This window comes from Cynocephalus volans, chromosome 9, assembly GCF_027409185.1.
Source record: "Cynocephalus volans isolate mCynVol1 chromosome 9, mCynVol1.pri, whole genome shotgun sequence".
NCBI classification, from domain to species: domain Eukaryota; kingdom Metazoa; phylum Chordata; class Mammalia; order Dermoptera; family Cynocephalidae; genus Cynocephalus; species Cynocephalus volans.
The window spans coordinates 112,384,802-112,407,663 of record NC_084468.1 but is presented as its reverse complement, the minus strand read 5'-3'; the positions used below and the strand labels follow the sequence as shown (position 1 = coordinate 112,407,663).

The window sequence follows — 22,862 nt, the reverse complement described above, 5'->3', positions numbered from 1 at the left end:
TATCCTTTTAAAACTGAGATTATCTATTATTCCAATAGCCAAATTATTTGGTGTGCTGTTTCTAGTTTTTTTAAAACCTTAAGAATTCTGTAATACTACTAAGGAATTAAAATTTCACAAACTTTCTTTTGTTATATTATTTAACAATCTTTGTTTTTATAGTCACAGCACAACTGGCTATCAAAAGTTGGTTTCTGAAACCAAGATAATTTAAACTTTTCCATAGAGTCAAAGTGCACTAAACTATATTTATTAATCATTCTAGATATTTATACTTACTATTTGCTTACTACAGGAAAACATTGTTTTGCTATGCATCTTTTAAAATAACTTTTTTTTTTTTTTTTTTTTGTCTTTTTGTGACCGGTAAGGGGATTGCAACCCTTGGCGTGGTGTCACCTGCACCGCGATTGCCGGCCATTCCTATATAGGATCCGAAGCCGCGGTGGGAGCGCCGCTGCGCTCCCAAGCACTGCACTCTCCCGAGTGCGCCACGGGGCCAGCCCTAAAATAACTTCTAAAATAGGTTTTTATTTTGAAAATATCTTTTTTTGTCTAGCATTGCATTCTCCAATGCAGGTTAAAATTAGAATGAACCATAATGTCTACCCAAAACTGTATTGAGAACATATTCTATTTTACTAAAAAAATCAATAAATAACTACATTATAAGGTTAGATGGTTTTAAAAATGTCCTTTAAGTTAAATGGGTAAGAAAAGTATAAATATTATTTTTGGATGTATTTAACTTATTAAATGAAGTATTATATACCTGCAAAAATTGGTGTTATATGTCTGAGTAAACACAAACCTTCATGAAATGACTTAAGAGCAGAATAAAAATCATTATGATATACTAGACAATTCACATGCAGAAAGGGTTGCATAAAAATGCATTCCACATTTATTTCCAGGAAATTTTTGAGGCATAGCTCCTAACCAAGTAGGTGGAGGATTTAACTGAAGAGAAAGCTGTAAGGTCCCTACTTGTACTGTTATATATTCCCTTTCATAACCTTCATGCTTCTGAACTGAACCTATATATTCAACAAACCAATGAGAAGTAACTGATACATACTTTTAAAAAATGTATTTCGTCACTTACTGAATATGATTATTTCATTTTAAGAGTATGAAGAGAGGGGCCGAGCCCGTGGCGCACTTGGTAGAGTGCTGCGCTGGCAGCGCGGCGACGCTCCCGCCGCGGGTTCGGATCCTATATAGGACTGACCGGTGCACTCACTGGCTGAGTGCCGGTCACGAAAAAATGACAAAAAAAAATAAATAAATAAAAATAAAAAAAATAATAAAACCAGGAAAAAAAAAGAGTATGAAGAGAGGACAGTTTAAAGACGAGAAGACATTTAAAAATATATTTTGGGTCTATACGATTTTTTTTGATGCAAAAAAGGGACACCTCCCCTCAAAAAGCTGAATAAAAATCCCTGCCAAATGCACCACTCCATACTCTTCTTTCAGTGCAAACTACATTGTAGAAACAAAATCTCTCGTAGAGAACCAGTTGTGAGAAATAATGACTACCCCTAAAGATACTATACTCTCAATTTTTAACTACTTAAGAAATGACAATATTAATTCTTCTTAATAAAAAGATTTAGCTTTGGGAAAAATGAGCCTTTCAAAATTTTAATGTTGGTCAATCTAGTTGACTGGCATCAAGAACACAAGGGCCCATGCGTTTGTCTATGCTTCTTCCTCCTGTAGGGTGAAATGTCATTTCAGCCTGTTCCTGAATGGTTTCACCCTCTGGACAGAACTGAACAACGTGAACAAGTCTAGTGATGAAGCACAGATTGGGTCCTTAATGTATGTTAAAATTACTCTCCTTTCTCCCACTTACATAAGAAGCACCAAAACTGGAGCCAAGGTTTTAAAAGGTAATGTAAGAGCAGGTACTATAATTTAATCACATCGTATCATATTACACTATATAACATTCTATATTTTGCCTGTTGATATGTAACATAGTTAAGTTTATTACAAGCGTTATTTCCTAAGACTTATGGTACGTTTTCCTTTCCAAGTATTACTGCTTATTTGTGTTTATCTACATTGCAACATTAAGGAAATCAATGATAAATGTATATATGTGATACATTGTGCCATTTCTCCCTACCTGTCTTAAAGTATTATTAACAAAATCAGTGAAGAAAAGCAAGACTATTAAGACTGAAACGAGGCTACCAACATCAAAGATGCATGTTTAAGTAGTTCAACAGCACTTTCCCCTTAACATGAAGGTAATTTCATCAAAAGGCTTCCACATTTTTAGGCTAGCATTATTATAGCAGCAGCCACTCTTCAGGACAAATAGATCAAAAGTTTCAAGTGAAAAAAAGAAAAACACTGAATTACTCTATGAAAATATTAATCTACATTACTAATAAAAGAAGCAAACTGCTGGTGTCACCTTGACATGAAATTGTGTTTTCTCCCTTTCAATGTACGATTTAGTTCATGTGATGACCAGAAAGCTCTGGAGTTTTCGTGGTATATCAATGAGATGAACTAATATGTCGACGAACCTCTCTTATTTGTTTTAATATTTAAGTTATAACAATACAGTAACTAGAAAAAGGTCAGTGCCTCAGTGGCTTTAACCACTTCAATTTCAATTTTTGTTTTTCAAAATAATGATGAAATTAAAAATATATGCTTCTGCAACAACAGTGCAATACGGTATCCTTTCCTGAATAAAGGAGCTAAGGTTTATCCAAGTAGAAGCATTAAATAAGTTAGATTGTTGCCAATGACATATCAATCCTGCATGTTTGATATAAAATATATTAGGAAAGCTTAAACTGATTTGTAAATCTATATTCGGCTAAAGCTTCACATAAGCAGCAATGTAAATGAACAGAGGTACATTCAATATAAAACACTTTCCAAAACTACTCCAAAAAACAAATGACAAAGTGGTTAAGAACAACTGAACATCTGTTGTGTGTACCAGATGTAAAAGAAGAATGGATCCCGTGGTTACTTGTACTGGTTTGAATTATGTGAAGGTAAGATTAAGAGTTAGTCCACTTCCATCTCTCCAGAAGATGCAGTATGCTGTGAGCTGTCTTTTGTTGTTTCTGGTTTAGTTTCAGTTCCACTCTGTCCATCCATTGGCCCATTGTGCTCACCATTAGCTTTTGCCTTGTCTTCAGCAACTTCTACTTTTGGTTTGGGCTTGTAAATGATGGGGTTACAGAAATTATCCAGGTCCTAAAGACATGAAGAAATTGATTATATTAAAAGTATCACAGAACAAGTTACCATTAACTTTCTAAATTCCACATTAACTTTCTAAATTTCCACATTATTCCACACTCCAGAATTTATGTTAGCCCAGCTAGATAACCAACTGTTTCTTCAAATGCCTCACGAAGGATTTACCTTCTGTGCATGTCTGCGGTAATTAGAAACTACCAACTCTTTAACAATATTTTTTGCATCTAATCTTCCTAAAACTTGTTTCCTCATAATTTAAATATAGTTTACTTTCGCAGAAATAATTTTTAACTCTTCCTTTAAATTATGCTTAATGCTTTGTCATGAGAATTATGTCAAATAACACCTCTTTCATAAACTGAAATTTCTCAACATTTATACAAAAACAATTTTAATAAATAGAAGCACATATACACTAACAACTTTATTTTTTGAAAACAGCTGAGTTGCTTTTTCTGTTAAAGAAAAAAATAAGCCTTAAAAGTAAATGCAACTTGAGCGCTGCTGAGGAGCTGCCGCCGCGGCTGGAGGAGGGCGGGGGAGCCGGGCTGAGAGAGCCTGGAGGCTCCAGCGGAGGCTGACTTAGAAGATGGAAGAAGACAGCCTCTAGAAACTGGAAAGGACAAGGAAACAGATTCTCCACCAGAGACTCCAGAAAGGAACATAGTTCTTCTGATATCTTGATTTCAGCCCAGTGAGACCTGTGTTGGAATTCTAGGAACTATAAGAGTGGGGGTCAAGACGACGTAAGAGGAGAGCTGCCTGCCGCTTTTCCGCCAGGAGTAGAAGCAGCCTGAGGCCCCCGCCAGATGCAGCTGTAGCAGAATCGGCGCAAAGGAACGGCTTCGAAAGGGTGTCTTTACCCTGCCGAGAACCGGGAATGTTCACCCAACCCGCACACGCAGCTGCAGACTAGAAACATGGAGGCCTGAGCCGGTGTGTGTCACCCTGGGCTGCAACAGTGACTGTGGCAGCCCACACCCACTGTCCCTGGAGCTGGAAGCGAATCAACAAGCAGCCGAGACAGGGAGATGTCCAGCGGGAGAGGCACAAGCTCCGCAGAGACCACACGCCCTGCGGGCCGCCACTGCCTGACCCAACAGGTAGGCTTCACCGCCGCCACCTGGCTTCATTCCCAGCCCAGCCCAGTGCACACAGAGCGGGGAGTCGTCCGGCAGGGGAGGCAGGAACTCCACAGGGTCCACGCTGCTGCCAAGCAATCCAGCAGCAGGTAGGCTTCACCGCTGCCACCCGGCTCCATCCCAAGCCCGGCCTAGTGCGCACAGAGCAGGGAGACATCCTGCAGGGCAAGGGGAAGCTCTGCAGAGATCACACGCTCTGCAGTGCCTTGGCGCATCCCAGCAGCCCGGGCCAGAACGCAGGGAACAGGGAGTCATTGAGGTAGCCATACCAAATTGGCAACCACAGCAACATCTCAGTCAGTCAATAGTGTCAAACCTGTGGACTGTGAAACCCCCTGCCACAATGAATAAACATCAAAGAAAAGATAACAGAAATACGAAAAATCAAGAAAGTACATCACCAAAAGATAATAAATCTCAAGCTCTACATCCTATAGAACAAGAAGCCACTGAAATGACTGACAAGGAATTTCAAGTGATAATTCTAAGGAAACTAATGAGATACAAGAAAACTCAGCTAGACATCATGATGAAATGAGGAAAAGTATACAGGACCTGAAAGAGGAAATGTACAAGGAAATCAATGCCTTGAAAAAAAATGTAGCAGAACTTACTGAACTGAAGAAGTTATTCAGCGAAATAAAAAACACAACGGAGAGTTTAACCAACAGGCTTGTGGAAGTTGAAGAGAGAACCTCTGAACTTGAAGATGGGCTGTTTGAAATAACACAAGCAGACAAAAAAAAAGAAAAAGAAAAAAGAATCAAAGGCATTGAAGAAAATCTGAGAGAGATATCAGACAACCTTAAGCGCTCAAATATCCGAGTCATAGGTATTCCAGAAGGGGAGGAAAAAGGAGACTGCATTGAAAACATATTCAACAAAACAGTGGCAGAAAAGTTCCAAGGTATAGGAAAAATCACAGATCTTCAGATCCAGGAAGTTCAACGATCTCCAAACGTATTCAACCCAAAAAGGTCTTCTCCAAGACATGTTATAGTCAAATTGGCAAAACTCAGAGACAAAGAGAGAATCTTAAAAGTTGCAAGAGAGAAGCGTCAAATCACCTATAAGGGAGCCCCAATCAGGCTAACATCAGACTTTTCATCACAAACCCTAAAAGCCAGAAAGGAATGGGATGATATATTCAAAATACTAAAAGACAAAGATTGCCAGCCAAGAATACTCTACCCTGCAAGGCTATCCTTCCGAATGAAGGGCAAATAGTATATTTCTCAGACAAACAAAAACTGTGGGAGTTCACCACCACATGACCACCCTTACAAGATATTCTCAAGGGAGTACTGGGTTTGGTTCCTGAAAAATAGCTACCACTGCCATAAAAACCCAAGAAAAATCTAAACCCACTAGATAACAAAAATGGCATTCATGAAGAGAAAACAAACAAACAAAAACGCTATCTACAACCTAAGGAATCAACAAACACAGAAAACAAACAGTAAATCAGAAAGCAAGGAACAAATGACACCTAAGACAACCAAACAACAATCAACAAAATGCTAGGAATCAATCAACACTATTCAATAACAACTCTTAATGTAAAAGGCTTAAATTCCCCAATCAAAAGACACAGACTGGCTGACTGGATCAAAAAGGAGGACCCAACTATATGCTGCCTTCAAGAGACCCACCTCACCCATAAAGATTCACATAGACTAAGTGAAAGGATGGAAAAAGATTTACCATGCAAACAGAAAAGAAAAACGAGCTGGAGTAGCTATTCTTATATCTGACAAAGTAGACTTTAAACTAAAAACCATAAAAAGAGACAATGAGGGACACTACTTAATGATAAAAGGACTGATCCATCAAGAAGACATAACAATCATAAATATGTACACACCCAATGTTGGAGCAGCCAGATTTATAAAACAAACTCTATTACACCTAAAGAAGGAAATAGACACTAATACCATAATAGAGGACCTGAACAACCCACTGTCAATATTAGACAGATCATCTAGGCAAAGAATCAGTAGAGAAACACAAGATCTAAACAAGACTCTAGACCAATTGGATTTGGCAGATATCTACAGAACATTCCATCCAACAACCTCAGAATATTCATTCTTCTCATCAGCACATGGATTATTCTCCAGGATAGATGAAATATTAGGTCACAAATCAAGTGTCAATAAATTCAAAAAAATTGGAATTATCCCATGTATTTTCTCAGACCATAATGGATTAAAACTAGAAATCAATAACAAACGAAATTCTGGAACCTATACAAACACATGGAAATTAAACAGCATTCTACTTAATGACATATGGGTCCAAGAAGAAATCAAGCAGGAAATCAAAAAATTTATGGAAACTAATGAAAATAATGATACATCATACCAAAACCCATGGGATACTGCAAAAGCAGTATTAAGGGGGAAATTTATTGCATTAAATGCTCACCTCAGAAGAATGGAAAGATGGCAAGGGAACAAACAACCTAACACTTCACCTTAAAGATCTAGAAAAACAAGAACAATCCAAACCTAAAGTTAGCAGGCGGAAAGAAATCAAAGATCAGAGCAGAACTTAATGAAATTGAAACCCCCAAAACAATACAAAAGATCAATGAATCAGAAAGTTGGTTTTTTGAAAAGATAAATAAAATTGACAAACCATTAGCATGGCTAACAAAAAAAAGAAGAGAGAAGATTCGAATAACAAAAATTAGAAATGAAAAAGGTGATATTACAACTGATTAATCTGAAATACAAGGAATCATTCGAGACTACTATAAACAACTATACACCAACAAGTTTGAAAATCTGGAGGAAATGGATAAATTTCTGGACACACACAAGCTCCCAAAACTGAGCCATGAATACGTAGATAATCTGAACAGACCAATAACAATAAAGGAGATTGAAGCTGTTATCAGAAGGCCCCCAACAAAGAAAAGCCCAGGACCAGATGGATTCACAGCAGAATATACCAAACATTCAAAGAGGAATTGACACCGATTCTTTACAAACTATTCCAAAAGATTGAAACAGACGCAAATCTCCCAAACTCTTTCTATGAAGCAAACATCATCCTGATACCAAAACCAGGTAAAGATATAACCAAAAAAGAAAACTACAGGCCGATATCCTTGATGAATAAAGATGCAAAAACCTCACGAAAATAATAGCAAACAGAATACAGCAACACATACGTAAAATTATTCACCACGATCAAGTGGGATTCATCCCAGGGATGCAAGGTTGGTTCAACATACGCAAATCAATAAATGTGATTCACCATATTAATAAACTCAAACACAAGGACCATATGATCATCTCTACAGATGCTGAAAAAGCATTTGATAAAGTTCAGCACTCATTCATGACAAAGACCCTCTATAAGTTAGGTATAGAGGGAAAGTATCTCAACATAATTAAAGCCATATATGCCAAACCCACTGCCAATATCATCCTGAATGGGGAAAAGCTGAAAGCTTTTCCTTTAAGAACAGGAACTAGACAAGGATGCCCACTCTCACCACTCCTATTCAACATAGTGTTGGAAGTACTAGCCAGAGCAATCAGAAAAGAGAAGGAAATAAAGCGCATCCAGATTGGAAAAGATAAAGTCAAACTGTCCCTGTTTGCAGATGACATGATCCTATGTATCTAACAGCCTAAAGCCTGTACAAAAAAACTCTTGGAGGTGATAAATAATTCCAGCAAAGTAGCAGGATACAAAATCAACACACAAAAATCAGTAGCATTTCTATTCTCCAATAGTGAACATGCAGAAAGAGAAATCAAGAAATCCTGCCCATTTACAATAGCCACCAAAAAAATAAAATACTTAGGAATTGAGTTAACCAAGGAGGTGAAAAATCTCTATAATGAGAACTACAAACCACTGCTGAGAGAAATCAGAGAGGATACAAGAAGATGGAAAGATATCCCATGCTCTTGGATTGGAAGAATCAACATAGTGAAAATGTCCATACTACCCAAAGTGATATACAAATTCAATGCAATCCCCATCAAAATTCCAATGTCATTTTTCTCAGAAATGGAAAGAACTATCCAGACATTTATATGGAATAACAAAAGACCACACATAGCCAATGCAACACTGAGCAAAAAAAATAAAGCTGGAGGCATAATACTACCTGACTTTAAACTATACTACAAAGCTATAATAACCAAAACAGTATGGTACTGGTATAAAAACAGACATACTGATCAATGGAGTAGAATAGAGAACCTAGAAATCAACCCACACACCTACAGTCATCTGATCTTTGACAAAGGCACCAAGCCTATACACTGGGGAAGAGACTGCCTCTTTAGCAAATGTTGCTGGGAGAACTGGATATCAATATGCAGGAGAATGAAACTAGACCCACACCTTTCACCATACACTAAAGTCAACTCAAAATGGATTAAAGAATTAAATATACACCCTGAAACAATAAAACTTCTTAAAGAAAACGTAGGAGAGACACTTCAGGAAATAGGACTGGACACAGACTTCATGAATACGACCCCAAAAGCATGGGCAACCAAAGGAAAAATAAACAAATGGGATTATACCAAACTAAAAAGCTTCTGCACAGCAAAAGAAACAATTAACAGAGTTAAAAGACAACCAACAGAGTGGGAGAAAATATTTGCAAAATATACATCTGACAAAGGCTTAATATCCGGAATATACAAGGAACTCAAACAACTTTACAAGAAAAAAGCAAGCAACCCAATTAAAAAATGGGCAAAAGAGCTAAGTAGGCATTTCTCTAAGGAAGATATCCAAATGGCCAACAGACATATGAAAAAATGCTCAACATCACTGAGCATCTGGGAAATGCAAATCAAAACCACACTGAGATACCATCTCACCCCAGTTAGGATGGCTAAAACCCAAAAGACTCTGAACGATAAATGCTGGCGAGGTTGCGGAGAAAAAGGAACTCTCATACATTGTTGGTGGGACTGCAAAATGGTGCAGCCTCTATGGAAAATGGTATGGAGGTCCCTCAAACAACTGCAGATAGATCTGCCATATGACCCAGCTATCCCACTGCTGGGAATATACCCAGAGGAATGGAAATCATCAAGTCAAAGTTATACCTGTTCCCCAATGTTCATCGCACCACTATTTACAATAGCCAAGAGTTGGAACCAGCCCAAATGTCCATCATCAGATGAGTGGATACGGAAAATGTGGTACATCTACACAATGGAATACTACTCAGCTATAAAAATGAATGAAATACTGCCATTTGCAACAACATGGATGGACCTTGAGAGAATTATATTAAGTGAAACAAGGCAGGCACAGAAAGAGAAATACCACATGTTCTCACTTATTGGTGGGAGCTAAAAATAAATAAATAAATTCACACACACACACACACACACACACACACACACACACACACACACACACACACACACACACCAGGGGGAGGGCAAGAAGACATAACAACTACAATTCCTTGAAGTTGATACGACAAGCAAACAGAAAGGACATTGTCGGGGGGGGGGAGAGGGAGGAGGGAGGGAGGTATCGGTAATGGGCCACAATAATCAACCACATTGTATATTGATAAAATAAAATTAAGAAAATAAAAAAAAGTAAATGCAAGTTAATAGTTTACGTGATATACAATGTATTTTTTATTTCCTTGCTTTTTATACACAGATAAAAGACCATTTCATAAATACCACTCAAATTTAAAAACCTTTCAAGACTAGAGTCTCAAAGATTGAAACAGAGATAGAAAGACAGGTAGTAACGTCATAGGGGGAATGTTTCAGTGACAAACTGCTCATCACACACTACATCTCATCTGATTAGGAATAAATTATCTATTATAACTTCTTGGCAAAACTTTCTCAAGATGAAAATACTTTTATTACTTTATCTGATTATAAAAATATCTGCTTTTGTTAAACAAAAAAATGATACCCAATGATATACTGAATGTGACTAAAAAGAAATCACCTGAAATTCCATCTTCTGTAGAGTAACATTATTAACATTTTAGTGATCATCATTCTGGATACATGTTCATGCATTACATATGTACAAACATACAGATCTCTGAACACACTTATACTGGTGAGATCATTTTATTTAGATTCTGTAATCTTTGCTTTCTCACTCAACAATATATTGTACAATGTATCTTTATATCTAAGCAGATATATCTCTATCTAAAATATTATACTTAATGGTTGCATAGCAGTATATGGACACATCAATTATTATCTCATTTCCTACTGATAAGAATTTTGGTTGCATCCATATTCTTGCTAAATAAGCTAGGGTATTTAGCTGCATGCACTTGTGCAATGATCAATTTAGGATGAATTCACAGAATTGAGATTTCTTGGTTACAGGGCATACTCACTTTAAATTTCTATACATATTCCGACACAATGGCCCAAGTAAGGTATAACAAATTTTACCAAATTGCTCAGAGAGAACGTCCATTTTTCTACACCCTTGCCAACTATGGCGAAGGTTATAAATGTAAACACAACCAACTCAGATAGGTAAAAGATTTGCATTTCTTAGATTAGTGATGAGGATAAATACCTCTTCAAATATTTATTGGACATTTATTTTCTTCTGTCAATTGTTTATCCAATGTCTACTCCTTTTATAAGAATAGATAAAATTTTATTTCAATCAAAGGTTAAAAAAAAGAAACCCAATTTAAGCTTCGTAAGAAGAAAAAGAATTTGTTGCTTCATGTAACTGAAAAGGGCTGGCTTCAAGTATGGCTTTTTCAGGATCTTGGACAGTGTCCTCAGGACTCTGTCTTGCTCCCTTCCTTTCTTGGCCATGTGTTCTCAAGGTCAGTTCTATTTTCAGGCAGTCTTTGTTCAGACAAAGGTGAGATGATTACAGTTATCCCTCAATATCCTCAGGGGATTGGTTTCAGGAATTCCCACCCCATGGATATCAAAATCTGCAGACACTCAAGTCTCTTATATAAAATGATGTAGTATTTGCATAGAACCTATACACATCCTCCTGTATACTTTAGTAATTGTTCATAATACCTAATACAATGTGCTATGTAAATTACTGTACTGTTTATTTGTATTATTTTTATTGTTATATTTTTTTAAATTGTTTTTCCCCCCAAATATTTTCTATGCACAGTTGGTTGAATCCACAGATGTGGAACTCATGGATACAAAGCGCCTAAGAGAAATCTAAGCCTTCTATCCTATAATGAATCACCTGGCAGAAAGCTCCAAATAAAGGCCTGGAATTAAGTTGCAGGGTGCTGTTGGCCTAGCATGGGTCACCAGCACTTATATCTTGACCTGGTGCTCTCCAGTGGCAAGGGTGTGTCTAATTAGCCTCTAGATCCCCCTACACCAAGCATGCTGCCTAGGACACAACCCAGTGGGTAGGTGGATGGGTGGACGGATGGTTGGATGAAGGGGATGGAAAATAACAGTCCCTTTCTATGTATATAGAACAGTCTGCTATTGAAAGGCAGATTACTCCAAGTGGAAGTGACTTCCCAAGGACAACATGTCACTTGCATGGTTCTAGGGCCATGTTGTCTCTACTGGGAAGGGCAGGGGAGAGGAGAAGTGTGCCAGCACTCTCACGCAGTGGTTGTTGGCACTATGCCCAGTATGTACTATGCATTGTTTCAATTAGTCTTCATTCCCTATAGAGCCAGCATGTCTGTGTGTCTGTTTCAGATGAGGAATATCACTTGACTGGGATGGCAAGAAGATGGTGAAACTGGGCTTCTCCGGTCTGACCCCCTCATGCTCTATAGCATCTTCAAGGCAGGACAGACAAGGGATGGCCAAGTGAGCCTTGCTAAGGAGTCTGGACTTTATACTAACACTTCAGTCTATCCTTCCTGTATGTACGTGACTCCTTGGAAGGCCCTCTGGTCCTGTCTCTTTCCAAGGCAGGTGTACCAGTCAAAACTCTTTCAGTTTGAAGTGCCAGAAATCCAACTCAAACTTACTGGCTTATGTGAAATAGGAAGTTAATACCTTAAATAACAAAGTTTAAGGGGTTCAGGAACAGCTTGATTCAGATACTCATATAATGTCAAGAATACAAGGGTATGTCTTTACTCACTTTTCTACTTGGATACTGATCTTTATTATAAAGTTTTGTCCCCATTGGTGGGGGGAGGAGGGAGTGAGGGGGGGGGGAGGAGGGAGGGAGTGAGGGGGGGGAGGAGGGAGGGAGTGGGGGGGGAGGAGGAAGGGAGGGAGGTGGGAGGGAGGTTTTGGTGATGGGCAACAATAATCATGCACAATGTATATCGACAAAATAAAATTAAAAAAAAAAATTTAAAAAAATAAAGTTTTGTCCCCATATTTTTCATGGTGTTTTCTATGATAATTTTTGACATTTACATTAGCAATTCTTCTTAAACTGGAAAGTTTATCCCAGGAATGATTTTACCATGGAAGTTCACACATTTCAAACTTGGTCAAAAACAGACCTACACTGCAAAGTTTTATAATGAAGACTAAGAGGTGTCTCATCCAATCTGTAAGTCTGAAATATTTAACAGTCAGATGTCATCACATTGCTTAATTTCATTCTGTACTGCTCTTGAAATTTAAAAACCAACCTGTGTGACAAATTAAATCAAGGAACAGAGATATCCCACGCCTAGAATCTTTTAAAAAAAATTTTGGCAAAATAAAAGATTAGCTTTAACTTTTGGTTTTTTTCTAAGTTCTTCTGCTAATTGACTTTTCAAAGTATGACTTCCATTTAAAAATTTTAGTCCTTGAACCCATTAAAAAGGGAATTTTATCGTTTCTTACCTTTGACTTCGTAACTATTTCTGAAACTTTTACCACAGGATCTTGAGTGAGACTTAGTTTGTTCTGTGCATTCATCTTACTGTTCAGCCAACTCATGGCATCACTGATGTATTTTTCAACTTCTTCCATTTCAGCAGGATCCAAATGATCATATCTCTCATCCTATTTAAACAAAAACTACTTAATATAACTGATTTTTCAGTAAGCACCAGTTTATTGACAATTTCTGCTTAAAAGATTTAGACTTTTATTAAGTGTATACCTCACACACTCATGTGAAGAAACCACAAATAGAACTGAAGGAATTGGGAGAAAAGATAAAATAGTGTGGGTTTAAAAAGGAATGGCTTTTTGAAAAAGTCAGGTTTGGAAAAAAAATTACTTGTAGAGAATATCCAAAGGGAAAGCACTTAGCCAAGAAAAAAACCGCAGAAATGAAATATGTTAGAGGATAAGTAGAAATACAGTGAGCAGGCTTCTATGGGTTAAATGTGTTCCTCAAAGGTTCATGTATTGGAAACTTAATCCCCATTGTAACAGTGTAAAGAGAGTGGGAAACCCTATTACAGCAACTGAAAGGTGGGGCTTTTAAGAGGTAATCAGGTTGTGAGGACTGTAACCTCATGAATGGATTAACCCATTGCCAGTTTAAGATTTAATGGGTGGTAAAGGGCATGGTTCTGATGGCTTTAAAAGGAGAGCAAGTGAGAGGTTAGCTCTCTTGCTCAGCACATTTGCCACGCAATACCCTGCATCACTGTGGAGAGGCACCACCAAGAACAAGGAGGACCCTCACCAGATGTGTTCTTTGAACTTTGCACTTCCCAGCCTCTGAAACTGTAAGAAATAAATTTTATTTCTTTATAAATTACCCAGTTTCAGGTATTCTTTTATAAACAACAGAAATGGACAGATAACACAGGCATACAGCAAGCTAGACAGAAAATTCTGAATGTACAACAGAATATGTAAGTTCCAGATAAGGAGAATGACATAATAAAATTCTGTCTGAAAGAGGGAACTGCAACTAACACATACAGAAGACAACTTAAGATCCTTTAAAAAAATAAGTCAAATCATATTATTCCTATGCTCAAAAATCTCCAATAACTTCCCATCTCAGAGTAAAACCCAAACTTTTACAATGGCCTTTATGATTTGGCAACTACTACCCCTATCTCCCCTACCCACCCCAGTTTAAGCCACACTGGCTTTCTTGCTGTTCTTCTAGCATGTTCTCCCCTTGGGGTTTTGAAACTGCTACTCCCTTTTTCTAGAACATTTCTCTTCTAGTTATTGTACATCTTGAGTCCTTACCTCCTTCAGTTTTCTCCTGACATGTATGTCACCTTATTAGCCTGATCTTCTCTCTGACAAACCTCCTCCATCTCTGGCAGTCCCTTACTTTCCCTACAGCCCATTATCACCATCTGACATATTTACAGTAACTTATTTGTTGTCTGCCTTTCCCCATTGAAGTATATTAGAAACAGGTTCAATGTTTTGTTTGATGCTATAGTTCCAGCATCTAGAAAACAGCTTGGCACATAATAAAAACTCAAATGCTTGAGCATAAGTGAAGTCTTGCCTTGCTCTGGATATTATTTTAAACCTGCACACTAATGAAGACAGCTAAAGCCTGGGGAGAACTGGACTACAGTAATTATACCAGATTTAAAATATTCTTGGTATTTTCATTTATCTGCTTGTTCCTTCTAACTTTAGTATTATTCTTACATTCTATTTGACCTATAAGGACCACTTAGATACTGATATTAATATAGGTGTATTCACATTCAGTATCTGGATCTTTCCTTTAGGTTGGCTGCTTGCAATTTTTGTTCTAAAAAACTCATAAATCTCTTATTTCTATAAGTAACCTCTTCCCACACTGTGGAAGAGAAGTTGTTGACAGTTCGTATGCTGACATCAGGCTGCTCAGATTTAAATTCTGATTCCATCATTTACTGTCTGTGTAATCCTCAAGGTGATAAACATTCCTATTTTTTTAATATACAAGATGAAGATAATAGTATTAACTTTTTATAAGATATATCCTAGTGAGAATAAAGTGAGACAGTCCATGTAAAGTGCTTAAAATTCATTAAGGGCCTGATAAATGTAGGCTATTATTTATAACAACCTCATGCCTGAATGTTTCTGGTGCTGGTCTCTCCTGCCCATAGATGCAGTTTTAACATCAATAACAAAAACTGGGGGATTACAGAGAATATTCATTTAGAGCAGGGATAAGCGAATTTGTCCTGTAAGCTAAATCCAATTACATGCCTATGTTTTTCAATAAAGTTTTTTGGAACACAGCCATGACCATTTGTTTGCATATTGTCTACAGTTGTTTTTGCACTACAATGGCAGAGATGAATACCTGTACACACTTGGTAAGGACTACAGAGCTTAAAATATTTATATTTGTCTCTTTAAAGAAAAAGTCTGCTAACTACTGGATTAGAGGAAAAACAACCAAATTTTACTGTTACATACAAATAGAGATATCATCTATATAACTATATTATTTAAAGCTTAAAAATAGTGTAAAGGTTAAGGTAATGCAGATTTGGGTATGTATACAAAAGAATAAAGGGTATAGCGAATTATGGATGACTAACAGACTGTAAGACAGAGTAACTAAAAGAGACAGAAGCCAAAGAACAAAATAAAGGCTAGTAGAGTCCAGTTTCAAGGAGGACCATAAAAAAAAAAAGGTCTCTTTTTCACTACTGTGTATAAAAGACAATAAAATAAGATCTCTAAGAAAATAATGAATTTGGTAACTGGATTAATTTATAAAGTGGTTTCAGAGAATTCTCAAAGATGAAAGCCGTATATCTTCATTGTATCTCAAATGTATCATAATCCTTTACTGACAACTCTCCAATAAAAAAATTAGTTTTAAGTTTGGTACACAGTTTGAAATTTGGTAGCAATAACTGTTTCAGCTTTATAGCTGAGAACTTTTAGATTTATCCCATCCTTTCCATGTACCACACACATGCCATATGCCATCTTCACCAGTTGGCTTTGCGAATTCAATACCTTGTTTCTATATGCTTCTATCACTTTCATGATAAGCTGGATCTTTTTTCCCAAGTCATTTAAAGCTTTTGGTCTCTCTTCATGTTCCATGTACTTCATTTGAATAGGCTGGCCATATTTCTGTTACAGAAATTTTTTAAAAAGAAAAAATTGTTATTTGCATTTTAACAGAAAATAACATTTATTGGGCCCTTATAGAATGATAAATAGGAAGAGAAGATGGCCAGATTAAAATATGTCCCCACTTATTTCCCTATATGGAAGTGAATTCCAGTGGCTATTTTCTTACTCAATCTTACATAGGGATACCTAACTCATGCCATATCTTTTTCTCATTCATTAAGATTACTTCTTGATTCTTCTCAAATTCAAAGTCTCAATCAAAACTTTAATTCCTTCAAATCTGGATGTTAAAACTTTACAAATCTATTACATTAAGAAAACCATAAGGACTATATACTACGTGCAGAATTCAGATTTGAAATAGCTCCAAATATTAATAATGAATGCATAATATAACTCTGTATATACAAACTGATAACTGAGACTTCCTGATGGTTAATATCTATTAAGTATTATTTACATTTAATCACTAGATTAAAATGTTCAGTATATATATATTTTTTTCCCCCTTTTTTCTGACTGGTAAGGGGATTGCAACCCTTGGCACGGTGTGGCCCGCACCACGCTCAGCCAGTGAGTGCACCGAACCTGTGGCCTCGGCGCTACCAGCGCCGCACTCTCCCGAGTGAGCCACGGGGCCGGCCCAAAATGTTTAGTATATTCTAAGTGCAGCTTTTTCCTTCTCCAGGTGCTTGAATTAGGAACTTCCTTTTTTTTCTTTTTTGGCAGCTGGCCAGTATAGGGATTGAACCCTTGACCTTGGTGTTATCAGCACCATGCTCTAACTGAGCTAACCAGCCATCCCTTGGAATAGCAAATTTTTAAATGTTAAAACAGCATCTATAACTTTGGAGAGGGGAGCACATTAGAAGGATCTAATAATTATTTTCTTTTAAATTGTTTTATATATGGGGGTACTTCAAAAATTTCACGGAAAAATGGAATTAAAAGATAATAAGAATCTTTCCATGACCTTTTAGAAGACCCCTTGTACTTAAATAAAAACAAGCTTATTTTAGAATAATTTCAGATTTGCAGAAAAGTTAAAAGGAGAGAAAGAGAATGCCCCAGATTCTTCTCACTGCTCTTTTCTAATGTTAACAGTAAGAAACCAACACTGGTACATTACTATTAACTGAACCCCAGTCTTTCTTTATTTGGATTTCACCTTTATCTATTTCAGAATACCATACTGCATGTGGTCTATTTACATCATACTTTTCATTGCTTAAATGTTTTTGAAAGGGGAGCAAGTACTGAATTTTTAATTTTTAGAGGTCATCTCAAAAAATAAAAGCAAATCCTGTAGAAGTAAAACTTCTACAACATTCATTTCTATGGCTACTTATATATTTGATGCAAAAGAACCCAAGTTAGGAGATACTGGAATTTTCAGTTAAAATTCCTATTGGCCTCAGTGGGGCCTGGCTGTTCCTAAGGCTTAAGATATGTACATTTCTCTTAGGGACATGGGGTGTAAAAACCAGCAAGACAACAAAATATGATAAAGTCTAGTCTTGCTATCATAAATTTAGGTTTTCTAGCTGCTTTTAATTGTTCCCTTTGGAAATAACTTACTGGCATGAAGGTAATTTTTGCAAAATATTGACTTCTTTTCAATAACTTCTTTTGCATCTCTCCCCCAACCCCAGTCCTAAAGGACTGCCTTTTCCCATATTCTAAAATACCTTATTTATGTCACCATTTAGCATCTTTGTAATCCCTTGCTATTCAAAGAATGGTTCAGGGACCAGCAGCATCAGCATCATTTGAAAGCTTGTTAAAAATGTAGCATCATGGGCTTACCTCATAGTTACTGAATCAGAATCTGCATTTCAACAAGAGCCCAGATAATTCATATGCACATTAAAGCACTGCTATGATTCATGCTAAGAAGGAATGATTGAAATTTCCCAATATAAACTTATAATCTCTTAAGATTTTTTTTTTTTTCCAGGGTGGGAAGAGGGTTGGGAAGCAAGCATGAAGAAAGGAGCCAACAATGGTCTTTCCTTAAAATCAGTGACACTGACCTAGAAAAAAGGGACTTGGCAGCCAAGTCTCCTTATTTGTGAAAGGACATTCAAGAGCAGGGGTACTATTTTTGAAGTCCTTGGCTGGCCAGGTGTCCCCCCATAAGTTGCACTGTGAAAATAGAACAGGCTAGTATGGTACTATTGCCCCAAATCACAGCAATGAAGGGTGAGATAAACAAAGAAAGTGTGACTCTTCTAATGGATAAGAAGAGGTCAAGTTGATAAATTATCACTTCTTAAGAACTAGTAACATATAGCTTGTATAATAGTAACACTGGTCACGTGCTAAACATTTCTGAGTATCATGACAGATAATTATGATTACAAATTACTTGATTTTAATTTTCATGTGGCATTGCTCACCTCTCAATTGCTTTTAAAATTAGAGGGAACATTTTCTCTTACACACCTCTGACTTAGTAACTTCTCACATACTTATGAAAATCATACAAATCCCACAATTCCACTACAGAGTATATACACAAAGGAAATGAAATCTGTACGCCAAAGAGATATCTGCACTCCCATGTTGATTGCAGCATTATTCACAATAGCCAAGAGATGGAATCAACTTAACTGCCTATCAACAAATGAATGAATAAAGAAAATGTAGTATGTACAACAGAATACTATTATTTAGCCTTAAAGAAAGAAGGAAATCCTATCATTTGGGACAACTTGGATACACCTGGGGTATTATGCTAAGTGAAATAAGCCAGGTACAGAAAGAAAAATATTGTATGATCTCACTTATAGATTGAATCTAAAAATGTCAAACTTACAGAAGCACAGAGCAGAATAGTGATTACTAAGGGGTAAGGAGGTGGGGGGGGATGGGCAGACGTTGCTCAAAGGACACAGAATTTCAATTTAGACAGGAGGAATAAGTTCAAAAGACCTGCTGTACATCATGATGACTACAGTTAATAAGAAGATACTGTGTATTTAAAAACTGCTGGGAAAGTAGATTTTAAATGTTCTCATAAAAAAAGTATGTGAGGTAATGCATATGTTAAATAGCTTGATTTAGCCATTCCACATATATACGAGGATATTTCAAAAAGTTCATTAATTCTATTTTCCCACGAACTTTTTGAAGTTACCTTCATACACATATCAAAACATCATATTGTACACTTAAACACATACAATTTTACCTGTCAATTAAAAAAATAAATTTTAATAAAAAAAACCCCATACTCTATGCTCTTATTTTTAGGAAAACAATGTTTTATTCAATACTTACATGAAGTTTAAAAAATTTACCTTTAGTTCTTGAAGCTTATCCACATAAACTTGTTTAGGTTGGTCCTCTCCTTCTTCATAAAGCCAATTTTCTGTGTCATCTAATATTGCAGACAGTTTATTCAAATCCTAGTCATATATTTAAGAGACACTAATTAAAAATGCTTTCCTTAGAAATAAATGTCATCAAGAAAGGACAGAATGTTTAAGTATGAAAGATTTAATTTCAGCTTTTTCTGATTTCTTATTCATAAACATGTTTTTCACCATACTTTTGCAATTCTGAAAAATAACTAAGAACCATTCCCAAGTTGGTTCAATGGACTCAAGACTGACAATGACAGATTTGGTACACCTATTTATGTAATTCATACTAGCATTCTTAAGTAAACATTTCAATGGTTCTCATAAAAAAATTATAAAATTTAGACTTACTTCTGGAGTGATGAATTTTTCATAGACAGTGCCCAGTCTGTCTCTAAAATCATATACATATTCTTCAACAGCATTCTTAGCATCATTTCTTTCTTTCTCTAACTTATCCTGCATTATCATCTTCCCCTACACAGAAAGTTTCAGATTAGTTGCCATAAGAATATGCATTAGGGAAATGCAAATCAAAACCACAAAGAGATACCACTTCACACCCAATATGATGACAACACTGTGGAAAACCATTTGACAGTTCCTCAAAAAGCTAAACACGGAATTACAATTTCACTCCTGACCCAGCAATTTCACTCCAAGGTATATACCCAAATGAATTGTAAGCAGGGACTTGAAGAGATATTTGTATGCCAATGTTCAGTGCAGCATTATTCACAATAGGCAAAAAGTATGAACAAAAGTGTGCACTAATAGATGAATGGATAAACAAAATGTATATACACACAATGGGATATCAGTCAGCCTTAAAAAGAAATGAAGTCCTAATATATTCTATAAGATGGGTGAACCTCGAAATCATTATGCCCTGGGTGATTTACTTGTGCCTTAGTTTCCTCATATGTAAAATGCAGATCTCTAACAGTACCTACACTCAGGTTTGTTTTGAGAATTAAATAAGATGTAAGTGTATAAAGATGTTAGCAAAATTTATCAAAAGCAAAGAAATAAAGAATCTAAAGATTATAATCCTTGAAAAAAATTTCCACTTTAATAAAAACACAGTATTTTAAACATAAGAATCCCTTTATAAACTATAATGCACTGACATCTGTGATTTTAAAATAGTGCAACACTTAAAAATTAAGAAAAAAATCTCATTTTATACACAAAATTTGCCATAACTGTGCTTCCCCGTAATTCACTCCTTTGGGAAAATTAGTATCAAGAAATACAAATTCTAAGTTATTCAGGATCTCCAGGAATGCTTGCTTTATATAAAATGCGCCCTTTAATAATATAAAAAGGGGATATAGATAGGTGCTAAAAGAGAAAGCATTATAAATTCAAAATGTTTGATACAGTAAAGTACAGCAGATGGTAGAATATGGGGCACTTCAAAGACTGATGTCTTTTTTTTTTTTCTGACCAGTAAAGGGATCGCAACCCTTGGCATGGTGTTGTCTGCACCACGCTCAGCCAGTGAGTGCACCGGCCATCCCTATATAGGATCCAAAGGCGCAGCCTCGGCACTACCAGTGCCGCACTCTCCTGAGTGAGCCACGGGGCTGGCCCAAAGACTGATGTCTTTTAATGACAACCAAGTATGAAGAAATTACGAACCACCAATTAAATGTAAGATTAAAAAATATATGTTACTTCTTACACAGTTATTGATAAAAGAACAAAATTTATTTCCTTAAGAGACTGTAAAATTAAACATGTAAACAGACAAGAATGTGTAAGAAAATGTCAAGAATGACAATAGATTTAAAAATAAATTTAACGGAAATCAGAAAACATTTTGATTAGAGCCTTAATCTTTAAGGCCAACACATTAGAAGAGGGGTGCTCCTAATACAAAGGTACTTGAAAAAGTTTGTGGAAAGCTTTGCAGTATCTTTTAATTTTATTTTCCATGAACTTTTCAATGTATCCTTGAACTTCTGCATATGACATCTGCTGGATGTTACCATTAAAGACAGAATGAAAGGGGGTAAGAATCATTAGCCACAGAAAGGTTTTTCCTTATAGAGGAGACATTCAAATGTTTCATATAACTAAGATGACAGCTACACTGTCCATACAACATGAATACAGCTCAGTATTTTGTTAAAATAGCTCAATATCTACTTAATGTAATTCCTTAGGATTTATGGACTAGTTCTTCAAATTCTGGAGATAATCATTGACTCCTAGAAAATTTCAGAATACACCACCACCTATTTCAACATCAACTCAGATTTATGTACCTCATTTTCAATGTAGCTGTTGAGAAGATCTTGGCCCAGTTGTCTATATAGGTTACTCTGAATAGGTAGGTCAATACTCTTGACTTTTCCCTTTTTAATGTTCTGATTTAATCGGTCCTGTTTGTCTGAGGGAGTTGACTGCAAAAGAAATGCAAAAAAGTGTAAATTTCTAAAACTAGTTTAAAACAGATTTGAGAAGTGAAACAAAAATGTAAACTCAAACAAAACAATTACCATGTCCTATTCTTCATTTAAAAATACTACTTTAATATGAACAGTATTTTGTATTCTGTGTATGCTAAATCCTTTCTACATAAAATATACTGGGTCAGAAATGCAAATTAAAACTACAGTGACTTGTCACTTCATGCCCACTACAATGGCTATAATAAAAAAATGGAAAATAAGTGTTGATGAGGACATGGAGAAATTGAAATACATTGCTGGCAGGATTGTAAAATGTTGCAGCCCTTTTGGAAAACAGTTGAGAAATTTCTCAAAATGTTAATATAAAGATACCATATGACTCAGCAATTCTATTCCTAGTTATATGCCCAAGAAAAATGAAAATACACATCCACATAAAAACTTGTACATGATTATCCATAAGAGCAGGGAGGGGGAGGGGGGAGAGGGAGGTTTGGGTAATGGGCCACAATAATCAACCACATTGTATATTGACAAAATAAAATAAAAATTAAAAAAAAATTTTTAAAAAGACTAAGATCTTAGAAAACATATTCTCAGACCACAATAAAGTAGGAAATTTAGAAAACTCACAAATGTATGGAAATTAAACAACACTCTCCTAAATAAACAATGGGTAAAAAGAAAAAAAAAAATCAGGAAATTTAGAGAATACTTTGAGATAAAGAT

General features: G+C 36.1%; 1 protein-coding gene across 2 annotated transcripts in view; it reads right to left on the bottom strand.

The window, feature by feature from the left end:
• Positions 1-1,332: 1,332 nt before the first annotated feature.
• The window catches only part of HSPA4L (heat shock protein family A (Hsp70) member 4 like), a 64,866-nt gene continuing 43,336 nt past the window's right edge, over positions 1,333-22,862 (bottom strand). The window contains exons 14-19 of one of the 2 annotated variants that reach the window (XM_063107598.1): positions 21,987-22,124; positions 20,065-20,190; positions 19,651-19,758; positions 16,226-16,345; positions 13,172-13,333; positions 1,333-3,234 (exon numbers count right to left, since the gene is read on the bottom strand). In XM_063107598.1, the coding sequence (XP_062963668.1) occupies positions 3,043-3,234; positions 13,172-13,333; positions 16,226-16,345; positions 19,651-19,758; positions 20,065-20,190; positions 21,987-22,124 (846 nt within the window). In that variant the 3' untranslated portion in view covers positions 1,333-3,042. The remainder of the gene's footprint in view (positions 3,235-13,171; positions 13,334-16,225; positions 16,346-19,650; positions 19,759-20,064; positions 20,191-21,986; positions 22,125-22,862) is intronic. The other variant, XM_063107599.1, reaches the window with a different exon arrangement.